The 13,183-nt window shown below is 30.0% G+C and overlaps 1 protein-coding gene across 12 annotated transcripts in view; it reads right to left on the reverse strand.

Annotated features, from left to right (window-relative positions):
* Nucleotides 1-3,802, reverse strand: part of LOC124530569 — an 87,708-nt gene extending 83,906 nt beyond the window's left edge. For all 12 annotated transcript variants that reach the window (XM_047104789.1, XM_047104788.1, XM_047104784.1 and 9 more), the window contains exons 1-3: nucleotides 3,712-3,802; nucleotides 2,999-3,146; nucleotides 497-681 (exon numbers count right to left, since the gene is read on the reverse strand). In XM_047104789.1, coding sequence (XP_046960745.1) covers nucleotides 497-681; nucleotides 2,999-3,108 — 295 coding nt within the window. In that variant the 5' untranslated portion in view covers nucleotides 3,109-3,146; nucleotides 3,712-3,802. The remainder of the gene's footprint in view (nucleotides 1-496; nucleotides 682-2,998; nucleotides 3,147-3,711) is intronic.
* Between the last annotated feature and the right edge of the window lie 9,381 nt (nucleotides 3,803-13,183).

The following is a 13,183-nucleotide window of genomic DNA, read 5'->3' on the forward strand; positions in this document are numbered from 1 at the left end:
ATTGCTACTTTCGGATTTGCTCGTAAAAAGTCACTACTGTAGTTGAAAACAAAACATTTGGATCAATTTAAAATTTATCAAAATTTTAATGAGATTTTATAAACAGTTTTTATTAACCTAAAATATAAATATACTACCGGCCTGCTCCGACTTCGCACGGATGCATATCTGATACTAAATATACTACAACTTTTTTCTTGTTTCTTTACTTATTTGTCCATGTATATAAACAAAAACCTATTAAAAAATGCATCAAAATCCGTTGCGTAATTAGAAAGATCCAAGCATACATAGGGGCAGACAGCGGTAAGCGACTTTGTTTTATACTATGTAATGATAATTTTCGGACACTTGTATCACAATTATGAATCTATTATAGTCGAATTAATATTAATAATAATTAATTATTAAATCATTCATGACTTTGGTAATTATGTAAAATATTTTATCTTATTTATATATATTTTTTTAATCTTAATATAAAGTGTAAACATACCAGGTTGCAATAGTCTGACGTCGAGTATTTTGTCGACTTGCGAATTGTAAGCGGTGATGTGAAACACGCACTCGGGCGAATCTTGTATGCAGGTGATGTTCACTGGCACCAAGTCCTCGGAAACCTGCTGCCATTTAACGGTGCCGGCGCCGCTTGCTGATACGTGAAATACTTCGGCCCAAAGTCTGAAAGTTAAACATTTACACTTGTTCGAATCTTATATAACAGTAAAAATGGGGCTTGTGTTTGTTTTTTTTTAAATAACTGTCCAATGAAAATCTGAAAATTTAAACAAAATAAAGCAGAGTATGAACTTGTTAACTTTTATGAAGTGCTGTTGCTGTTTTACATATTTAATGACGTATTTTTGACCGATGTCGGTAGCGGTGGCTATTTTCAACGCGGACTAAATAACAACGCAAGGCATATTATGGCACTCAAATGTAGAAACAAACATCCGTAGAGTATCTATTTCTCAACTCTCTTAATAGCGTGGCAATCCAATACAACCAAGGAGAAATCACACGAATGACCACCGTAACGGCCTAACATACCTTCCGTAGTCAGAAGTTCAACAGTAGCTATCTACTAACTCCGAAAAGAAGAAACCCCTATACTTTATATTTGTCCGAGCCTAGATTTGCTCCTAGAACCTCGTTATTCGCAAGCTGTAAAGGCTGTTCAATAGAACAGCATTTTTTTGTTAAAACTAAGCAGGACTGTAAACTGAAACTTACGCAATACGTAAGTCATTACACAATCATTATTTTATATTCTTGTACAAACCTAATGTCTCCACCGGGATTACGTGCTCATCGCATGGGTTACTCTATAAATATTTTATTACTGAACATGCACATGAGAAATGAATAGTCGAGAAACCGACAATACTACCACAATTACATCAAATATTCAGATTTTCAATTTTCACTTAATTCCGTTAAAAAACTCTGTAATAACTCTGTGTTTAATTATAATAGTTGTTGTGAAACCTAGTATGTAATTTGTATTCGCACAAATAGTAACTTGATACAGTATAAATCTCACACCTATTAATGCAATATACATATTGTGATCATAATTAGGTTGATTTGATAGTATGATAATAATTATTGTGAAATATTTAGTCAATGACCTGTTGTCTGATTAAGCAATGTTTAACAAATTTTGTAATTCGAAATATGTATTATATGATCGTAAAATTTGAAATAACATTAAATTATAATCAAACTCGCGCAATTCTAAGCTATCGAAAGATTGAAAACATTTATTCAACTTTGAATAAGACATGCACAATTTTGATACTTCGTAATATTTCAGGTCAGTTAGATTAGTTTTTATTATTTAACTGAAATTTACACTACTTACCGAATAATAATGAGTTAAATTGTAATGAAAATATTTCCAAAGTTTATAATCTCGCGGCAAAGATATATAAATACAAATTATAGTATAGATTTAAAAATATATATATATGTATTATTTTATAACGAAGATCAAGAAAACCGTTAAACGGTAAACACTTTATTCTTTATTGAAAATAATATTTTATGGAACATTTCAATATTAAATATTTATAATCTGAAATCAAATTTGCTCTTAAGTAAAAGTCAACCAGTAACATCCTTTATTAAAAAGCATATGACAAATACAATTCTAGTTCGAAATCATTGTTAACTTAGTTTTGATGATAATGATCTTGTTCTATACCTTTTCGGAAACTCTAGCATTTCCAACCGATACTAAACAACTGCGCAGGAGACATAATCACAAGTAAACATAAATGAAGGTTTTATCCCGACAATTGCAGGTTTTTAATCAAACATCTTTCTGAAATTTGAAACAGACAAAGATTGAAAAGCTTAACGTGCTTTCAGAGGCACACTGGGAACTCCCAAACGTTGCAATGCTAGAATTTCTTGGCAGAAGAACACAATAACTTTTTATTGGCCTGTCCAGAGGCTTAAACATAGAACCTCGATATCCAATTGTAAAAACCAGTAACTAAATAGACTAGCGTGGCAATGAATATCAGATACCGAAATAAGAAGTATACTTATAAACCTATATATAATAAAATATTCTTATTTGTTTTTAAATTAAAAATTCTCACAGAATTGTTTAATTATAATACAAAGGATAGCAAAATACAAGTGGAGTACGCGAGGTGCAAACAATAAGGGTACAGTAACTTACTTACTATACAGTAACTAAATTATTTATTATTTTGAATGATATTTTTATCATTGCTAAATTTGTTGCTTCCAAAAAATAATCTATATATTTTCAAAGCAGAAGTGATCTACTGCATATTAAACCACGGGTATCAAAAAGAGTAATAACATATATTATAAAATCATTAGCAAAAGTACCAAAGAAGGTTGACCAAATCCTTTTTTTACAGTTATACACCGCAAAACCCTAAATAAATGGCATAAGATTGACCTTAATAGCTTGCGTGAATGACGATGATTGCTGATAACGTAGGTTAAAAAATTATACCGTAAGAGATGTCCATCTCGTCGGCGGGAGTTCTGCCACGGGCTATCTTCGTAGCGGTACGCCTTGCGGAGGATGGGCGCGCACGAACACGATGAAAGCTTGTTACCCATCGTGCGCTGACCGCACTCGGCGCACGTTACTACGCTGCCTATAACAATTTTGTGTAATCAAATATTTCAATACATGCCTTAATGTCTTGTTACAAAAAATTAGATTAAATTCTTAAACTAAATCAAAAAACAGAAAGTAAAATAAATTTTGATACAGTAACATATAATATTAAGATTTATAGAAACATAAAGTTTCAGGATGATTAATCTTAATATAGAAAATTAGCTCATTAAATTTTTAGAAAACTGTATACGTTCTGTTAATTCCCTTATGGGTCTTTAATTACTATCAACTACAAATTTTTGCCTTATTGTGATAAACTTGCAAGTTCATTTTATAATATTAAATAATTTTAATGCACAATGTACATAATGTAATATATATATATATAATAATGAACATGAATTAACATTAAAACATCATAATCAATTTATACAAAACTACAACATAATTTCGCACCTGATATTGGTAATTGTATATCTAATACATTTCTTATTCATATTTCTGTACCAAGGAAAGCAGCCGAATTGAATTTTGAATCATTTATTAAAAGTAAATTAAAAGTGTTTAATATAATTTAATTTGTGTAAAAATTGAAATACCCGTGGTCCCGTGATGTCACCAGGTGCCATCGGAGCGCGAGAGCGAGTGTCCACGATTAAGACTCTGCGAGCGCTGAGTGCCGTGTCTGTGATGATGTTTCGCTACTCCATGCTGCAACCATATACACGTTTAATATCGTTGTTACGTAAACCCAAGTGTACTCCTTTTATCAATTAAAATAAACATCTTTACCAGTACTTTCCATTTTACTCCACGTTGCCGTCATTTAACAATTGTCAAGGAACTTTTGTTGGTGTTCATAGTTACACAATTTGGAAAACGATAAATTTACAAAAAAAGTTTAATACATAAAAAAATGTTGTATTTTAATATACGGTAAGAATGTTTATGAGTACTCTAAATATTGTCATAAATATTTATTAATTTTATTTTATTATAAGCATTAATACCATTTCACTAAAAGCATGCTCGTAAAGAAAATCATTCGCAACTACATTAAAGATCTATAAATTATTAATTTCGGATTAATGATTCAAAAAAAGTATCAGTTGTAGCAGCGGATGAAGAGCTTTACCTCGTGTTTTGTCTAAACTGGATCATGTGTTATGTTAAATGAAGTGAACATGCATGAAAATTACAAAATAACTTTAAAAAAATATTAACTTAAATCAAATCGTATTAATGAATGAAATATTAAAGTGTAAACAAAAATCGTATACGATGAGTCACATTCAATTCACATCATTTTGTAAGCTTTTGTTTATTTTACATTTTATTGAAAACAATACCTATGTCTATTAAATAGCTACTTACGTCATACTTCTATGTCTAGTCAATGCAGTCAATTTATTATTAACTATAGAAGTGCAATATCTTTCTATAAATATACCTACGTTTTTGGCAAATGCTTTTACTGCTTTTCTATGTATGGCTTATTGAATATTAATAGCACGAAATATGTGTTGACAATAAACCCCATTTTTTATCGATTTAGATTGACGTTTTTGAAATTCTCTATTTTGATATGGATAAGAAGCCTTAGTAGTTCAGCCAGGAATGCGCGACCTCGATTTCTAGGCATCAGGTAACCCAATAACGTAACAGAAATCGTGTAATCTATGATAATTGTTAGGATAATTTAAAACGGTCTTTTGGGTTTTTAAGTTTTACAGTTATTATTATCTACATATAATATAGGTTCAAAGAATATTCTAATATGATGAATGAATCGTTAAGAATAAATTATATTTCATATCCAATCATATATTTAAAAGTAATTTAAATTCAAGAGCCGCATTACAGTATGTGGGTCAACTAAGTTTGGCTTCAGTCTAAATTAAATAGAGTTGTAGATATTAACTGATTTTTGTTCCATGATAAGATAAGCTTAGATGCAAACATTTATTATACTTTTTTTCTGTTAAAATTGATTCATATAGAGGCGCATTCTCGTAAATTATTCCTTATTATTATGTTACATGCTCATTTTATCAACGTTTTTTTTTATGAAACACCTATCGTCGAGTATAATTTGAGATTGCTGAAATCATAATTAAGGCTATTTATTAAATAAATTATTTCATGTTGTTTTAATATTTAAGACGTATTTACATATGAATTTTATATTTAGTTTTAGGTCATATTTATTATTACATATTTAGCCATTAATTTAATCATAATGTGTACATGCATAGGGTTGCGTTGCTTTACTGTGCATAAAATTTATGAGGTATTATGTTTAATTCAAGTAATTTCACTTTATTTAATATTCAATGCCCACAATACAAAAAATACACGAGGACGAAGGGGAAACAAACACTCCATGTGCAAATTAATTTAAAGGTACTACGAACCTCGAAATTGTTCCAATTTTGCGCAGAAAATTTAGCAGCCTCCACGCTTTCTTTAGCACCCATACTTATGTATTTGTGATATCACTCGAATGAACTATGACAATTCGGTTTCGATGCGTATGCTGTACGTTTCGTGACACTGTGACAATGTGCGCTACAACTGTGCTCACTGTAGAGATTCGGGTTGAATAACTATTAAATACCTCTAAGTCGCTGGTTCGTATATTAAAAATTTCACAGCGTCGAATAGTATATGAAGGGTGTCCGTTGCAGCGAGCAAGCGCACGGGTAGAGTGACTCTCGGGTGCAGGCGCGGCGTGTAAACACCGCCAGCTGGCTCCGGAGCGCTCGCCCCTTCGCCGCAGCCCGAGCTGCTCGCGCCGCACGCGCGTGCCCGATTGACCTCTGCACTACCGCAACGACTACCTACAACGACCGTGCTATCCGATGTTAGCAGCCCTAACACTGCTATGGAAAACACCTTTTTTTGTCTATAAAAATGCGCACAATTTAATTTGCGGCGGCACAGTAAAGCGGATAAATCGACACGGCGACACCGGCGACTTCGTAAAACGTCAGAGCGGACTGGGTCGCGAGGCGAGCGTGCGTGGCGGCGCTGTCGCGCACGGTTGCCGGCCGCCGCCGCGCACCGTCCGCCCGCCGAAAGCCGAGACGCAGCGACGCCCAAACTTAGCGAATACGGCGGCCAGCGCCCACCATTACTAAATATTAGCAGCTCACCAATTAACTCAAAACACTTATTATGCCTGTAAACTGTTATGCAAGAATATGATCATTTTAATACTATAACTTAACTACAAAATTACCATCGATAGGTTGCATACGAATAATGTTCATAAAGTATATTGAGATTAAGAAGATCATCAATGGGCGTTTGGAGCGGTGCGGTGCGAGAGGGGGATGCGCGCGCAATTTTCCCGAGACATTCGATTTTGGTCCATGACTGTAGGATGCTTACTGTGGCCCACCGAGTGATTTAATAGTTCATTCTAAGCCATGACGCGACTTGCGGGTGTTCATCGAATTTTAAGTTATCTAATGTAATTGACACTTATGTTAAGATACATTTCTCTTAACGAGACATCTGTTACTAATGATTATTTGTAATAATGTAACATATAGTTACCGGTCAGAGCTAATGCATTTTTCATATGTTTTAGTATAATATAAATCTATACATTCTTTTAAATCAACTTTTGAACAAAAAATCATACACCTACCTATCTAGCTATATACCTACTACCTAACATGCGTTTCCCGTAACATTCGATTGGATGTCTATTTTTAACGCAATCATTTTTTTAGTCTACTGCGAGGCCCAAAAGATGGTAAAAGGAGTTGCACGTTAACTACAGATTTAACAACTTAAATGTACGTTAAAACTCACAAAGACTATTGTAATATTAAAGCTATAATATGTATTATTTTGAACAACCGACACACTGTATTTGTAATTTAAATCAATTGATGAAAACAAAATTTTAAAATATAAAATACACTTGCTGATTTTTATTAGCGTCTAGGATAATTTTAGAGTTTGACATTATCCTAGATACTGATAAAGATCAGTAATCAGATAACTGTTTAATTTTAAATTCATATTTTAATTGAAATGAAACACTATATTTTATTTCGAGTTTAAAAACTGTGTGTGTGTGTTCTTATTGTTGTTTTCGGTTTTTTTATTCGTTTTATTTACACTATATAATCTGTCCTCAGCTTAAGGTTTACTGGAGGATGAGAAATTTGGCACTTATTCAGCCTTGCATATTTTTTTCAAATAAATAAATGAATCTTATTAAAATTTATAGTACACGAAAAAATCGGTCAAGTACAAGTAAAACTCGCGCACTTAGCATTCCACGTTTTACGCATTACGCGTTTGCAACCTTATTTCATTTAGATAAATAAATATTTATTATTCACCCCAGTAATAATAAAACCTACATCGAACTCAATGCCTTTAATTTTAATAAGTAAGATTGACTTATTTTATAAAAGCATATACATATTAATAAGTTGCAACTCGAGTAATAAATAAGTCAGTCAGTTTATACCTAGTGAGAACATAAAATAAAAATATATCATTCGTTATCAAAATATTTTTATAATTTCTTAGTGCCTTTTTTATTGATCGCATGAATATCTGCAATTTTCGCGATTAATTTACAAACCCCGTCTAATTTTGTATTTAAAAGTAAAAAGCACGGCACTATAGTCCTGTTATGGCTTGAGTACGTATGTACAAGGAGAAAATTATCCTAAAATACGTAATTGTCGTTGCCGTCGCCGTTCCTACTCTAGAGCTTATTATTTATAATAGTTCTTCTTTTACAAGATTAAGGAAAACATTTTTGCTTGTATGCAAATTGGTCTATTCACACAAAAAAGTAACCCATTTTACAACCACAAAAAATGTCGAATGTGATAATATATCTGATAAAACAAATTATTGATCTTAGATTTATTCTAAGCAGAAATACTGATCTTTAACCTACAAATTACTATTACAATTGCAGCTTTATAGTATGTGAACATTCAAGTCAATAATAAAGTTTTGGGTATACTAACATCCTGACCGATGTCAGCCACGGCAGCTAATCTCAAGAGAGATCAGGAAATTAGGCAGGACATAATACAGTGCACAAATGCACGCTCAAAATAGCTGCATTCTCTATATCCTTACTCACATAATAGGATTGGACAGCTAATCCGACATAGCCCGAAAGAGTTCCGAAAAAAACACATTGTGATTAGTCTGGCCTGTATTAGTAAATATATATAAATTAAACGATTACAAAGATATGCTCAGCATGAAAAATAAGTTTAAAAAGTTATATAGTCATATTTGATTTTAGATTGAAAACCATTATCCTGCTTCACATATAACTTTTAAACTAGGACAGTTCGTAACTACTAGATTACTGCACCATAAATAGTTTAATAACAAGGCAGCCGTTTCTATAAATATTTTTATAAATTATATACCCTACTAAAAGTATTACAAATATTTAAATAGCAGGCAAAACAATATACGTGTTCATAGCAAGAATCGACTTTTCATAAGATTCACAACGTGCAGTTTCAAATATTTATATTAATATTTACTTTTAATTTTATTTCGTCGATTGTTAAAATATATCGACATTAAATATGAAGAAATGTTTTTCTTATAAAATCCGTAGTTGAAGAAACCACAAAGTTAAAATACATACTACTTATATCAGAAGATGTGATGCGTTTCGTAGAAGGTATATAATATTATTATAAAAGTAGCTACGCTTCGTAGTTTCACCCGCTTTAAAATTAGACTACTGACGTGCAAGCTTCAATTTTATTTTCCTATATCTTACAAAAAATAATACAATCGACATGAAATCTTAATGATCTATAGTCATTTACTATAAACTATATAAAAATATGATATCAATATATAAAATAATGCAATAAAGTCAGGTTCGGACATGAAAGTTTTATAAACAATCCATTAAAGACAATTTATTTCATTATAATATTGCAATAAAATAATAAAAACTAGTGATACAAATATTCTATTGTATAAAAAAAGAAAACAAATGAATAACAGTAATGAAATGAAAAAAACATTTACTAAGGATTTATTAAATGTTGTGTAAATCGTACTGCTAAAAAAACGACCTCTTCCCGACAACGTTTGAATATCGTACATACAATGAAATATTGTGGTGATCTATAATATATGTGTCTATTATTAAATACTTATTTTGGTAAAGGATATGTATAGAAATACATATGTAAATAAGTATATACTAACATTATAATTGCGAAAATATGATGGACGAAATTTTGTTCCTCAATCACACCTGAAAGGCTAAACGGATTTGAAATGGCCGAATATAAACACTCTCATCCCCTAGTACGAGAGCATAGCCTCGGATATAAACTAGTATTAAATAGGCCGTAATAGATAGATAGCCAGATACGATAATGTATCTAAAAGTTTGATTTATCATCAGCTGTAAGAAACGCTAGTTATAATAACAATAAAAGTAAAAACAGTAACTTATTATTACATAAAACAATTATAATGCAATGGAAACGGTTGGGATATCTTAAATTAAATTATTAGATTTGACTGAAGCTTTCAAAGGTTTAATATTACATCTGTTCAAAGTATCATGTGTATTCCTAATGATTTCATAAAAAAAGGAATTTCAACTATTAAACCGACTGTTGTATGATGTATTATAGTGATGTATTATATTGGAAGTACGAATATTTTTTTTAAATGTAATAGCAGTAAAATTACTTATATAGTTATCGGGGCCTTAACGAGTCAAATTTAAGAGTGTGTTCTACTTTTGAATATTAGAATATTATTGATCCCTAACCTTTAAAATTATTTGAAATAAATATCAATCCAAAACAAATATAAATATTTAAAATTTTAGTACCAAGCTCGATACTTTATATCGTTGAAAACGTTAATCGAATGAGCCAATCATAATTAGATTAATATTTTTCCGTTAGCTTAGACGTTTATTCACATAGAATATATTACATAACTTTATACTAAGATCCTAAACAGCAGTTTCCATAAGCGTAAACAGATGTATGAAACAGTATGTAACTCCAACTTAAACTCAACTTCCTTTATTCAATATCGAAGGATTACACTTACTTATTGATAACCAAATCAAACACTACCACCGGTTCTTAAAAGAAAATACCCTGACCTGAGAAGAACTAAATAAACTCTGCGGATCTTTTATTTTTCTGTCACTTATGTTATTTACATATATTTAATATAGGAGATTAATAGAAATAGCCAGGTGGCGATCGTTACATTCCCAAGGTATCAATCTATCAATCATAAAGTCACTAATTGCTCCTTTTGAACATAGCATATATAAAAATATAATAATCCAAATTCAACGAGGATGAAACCTCGCAACACTGCTGGTTATGTAACAAAGGACGTATTTCATTGTTCCAGATATACCCATCTAACTCTCAATACATGACAATATTATGCTTAAGCCATAACTACAGTTAGACTAGAGGAGTAGGTATGCTGGCTAGTGATAAGGCGGCTGCCAACTGCGAGTACATCACCTCGATATCACGAACTAGTTTTGTGGAGTGGTTATACTATTTTATATAATACATATTTTGTATTGAGACAAATTACTAAAACAAAAAAAAACAAATGTTTCATAAAAATTAAATAACGTTTTCGATTCTTACAAAATGTCCTAGAAGTCTATTCCACCACACTGGTCTAATGCAGTTCGGTAGATAAAGATGATTCCAAATTGATTCCAAATTTACTGTGACATGTGTGGGTATCTTCACTATGTTTATTTTATCTGTTGGGAATAACTACCCATAATTTAGCTTATGAAAAACACAGCAAAACGCGCTTTAAGACCACAATGTTCGATCAATATAATATAAGTACATATACTCAATCTACAGAATAGTTTCTTGTGTTATACTAATGGTTAACGTAGTTACCACTCAGATCTTTTTTAAATGTTAAGAAACATTGTGATTACTAGAATATTGATGTACAATTTGTATTGATTTAAACTTTTATGCAATCCTATTCGACAAAATTTCGAAAACGAATTGATTTGGCCAAAGTAATCAAAATACTACATTGTTAACATAATATAGTTATTACTAAAAACAAAGTTGTTCTAAAAAAAATCTTATTACTGGGATTGATGGTCATAATCAACTTAGAGACTAAGATAGCTCACAAAGCTTACCTATAGTCATTAATACATGTAGTGGTAAATAGTAAATAGGAGTCGGTATTTTTATTGCAATTCATTTAAAAAGCTAGTCATTATTCTCTAAATAAAAAATTACTACACACATCTATAGACAGTTGCAATTTTTTTTTTTTGTAAATTCCATTAATTTGTTTTTGATCGTTCATATGTTACAAATACTTTGGAATTATGAATTTTAAATGGCCTTGAATTTAAAAATGATATATTTTCATTCGAATTTGTTTCTTTTTCAGTTTGAGAGCAGTTTTTCAATACTTGTATTCATACAAGTATTGAAAAAGGAAGTCCTTTATTTATTCTCTACATTTCAGTATTATTACATCGTCGTTTTCCTAACCCTAACGGTAAGTTAAACATTTCATCTAACAACCTGTTAAACGAAAACTGATTTTAATTATATTGGTTGAAAATAATTAAAGGGTTATACTAATTTAATTTATAGATGTTTTTAATTTAATACGAGTGAATATATAGTAATTCGTGATTTAATTTTTTGAATGTTCTCTTTTATATTCAATTTGAGTCGGATAATCCAAATCACACGATATGCAGTACATTCGATATTTTACATTGTATGTAATAAATTCTTAGTGTCAACTTTTTACAGTGGTCAAAATAGATTAGCAACAAAATATATTTAAGCTTAAGTTGAAACTAATAATTAAAACAAAATATACTACCAGTATTTTGTTTAAAAAACAAAATACTGGTAGTATTATTTATATATTATTTTACTAAATTATCTTAAAAGATAATTGAGTAAATGTTCATAATAATGATTTGTAAATTACCTATTTAAATTTATTACACAATATTTACGGTATATATCATACATACATACTCTTTTCTAAAGCAATATATATTTACAATATGATAATAGTTATTTTTTTTTCTAAATATTTCGTTTTAGCAAATAATCTAAATTACTGGAACCAAGTTCAAATGAAAATTTCATTAATTCAATTTGATTTTTTTTACATTTAAATGCAAGAATAAATAATTAGAACTTCGTAGTAGTAATACTTGTAAGTATTTACTATAAATAAATAATATAATATATTAACACACATATGCTATACTTTTATAAGTAAGTTAATGATTATCAATATTTAAGTTAATTTATTATTTATTATTAATCACTACTGTTAAATGATTATGGATTTTAAATGATTATTAAGGAAATAGCTGAAAAATGTCAATTCAATATTGATGTAATTTCATCTTAGTATATTTAATCTATAAATTTTATCGTCAGTCTTCTGTTATATTTTCGCTAAGCCAATAAATCGATTTTGATAAAATTTGGTATGAGGTAAGTTTGAAACCCGAAATCAAATGTAATCCATCCCAAAGATAGGTTGTATGCAAAATTTTACATATTAAAGTTTAAAAATGTACGCTTAATAATAAAAAATAGTATAAAATGCTGTGATAAGGTGTAGTAATAGGTTATGAAAAATAGTACAGCCCCATAAAGTGTTAGAGTACTTTATTATAATAGAAGCACTGATATTTAGGTTTTTCGGTACAAATGAAAAAAGAGATATCAAAAATTTCAAATGGGAGAAATAGATAAAAATAGGAGACGAAATCCAACAAATTCATTATTCTTAATTATGGGATAGAATGTAAGTATGATCCTTTATTTTGAAAGATAGTATTCGTACCATTTATTTTTTCAATTATACCTAAATAACAATTATGCCTAAATAATATTATCAATTGTTTAATAATATTAATAATTAATAAAATACCCTTTTATTCTTAGTCACAACTCTAGCTCAGTTCTGGTCTAAGGCGGTAGAAATTAGTAACGCTCGCTTCACATGTCTTCAATTATTCTTAGATATGTAGAG

The sequence above is a fragment of the Vanessa cardui genome, chromosome 6 (genome assembly GCF_905220365.1).
Source record: "Vanessa cardui chromosome 6, ilVanCard2.1, whole genome shotgun sequence".
Lineage (NCBI taxonomy): Eukaryota > Metazoa > Arthropoda > Insecta > Lepidoptera > Nymphalidae > Vanessa > Vanessa cardui.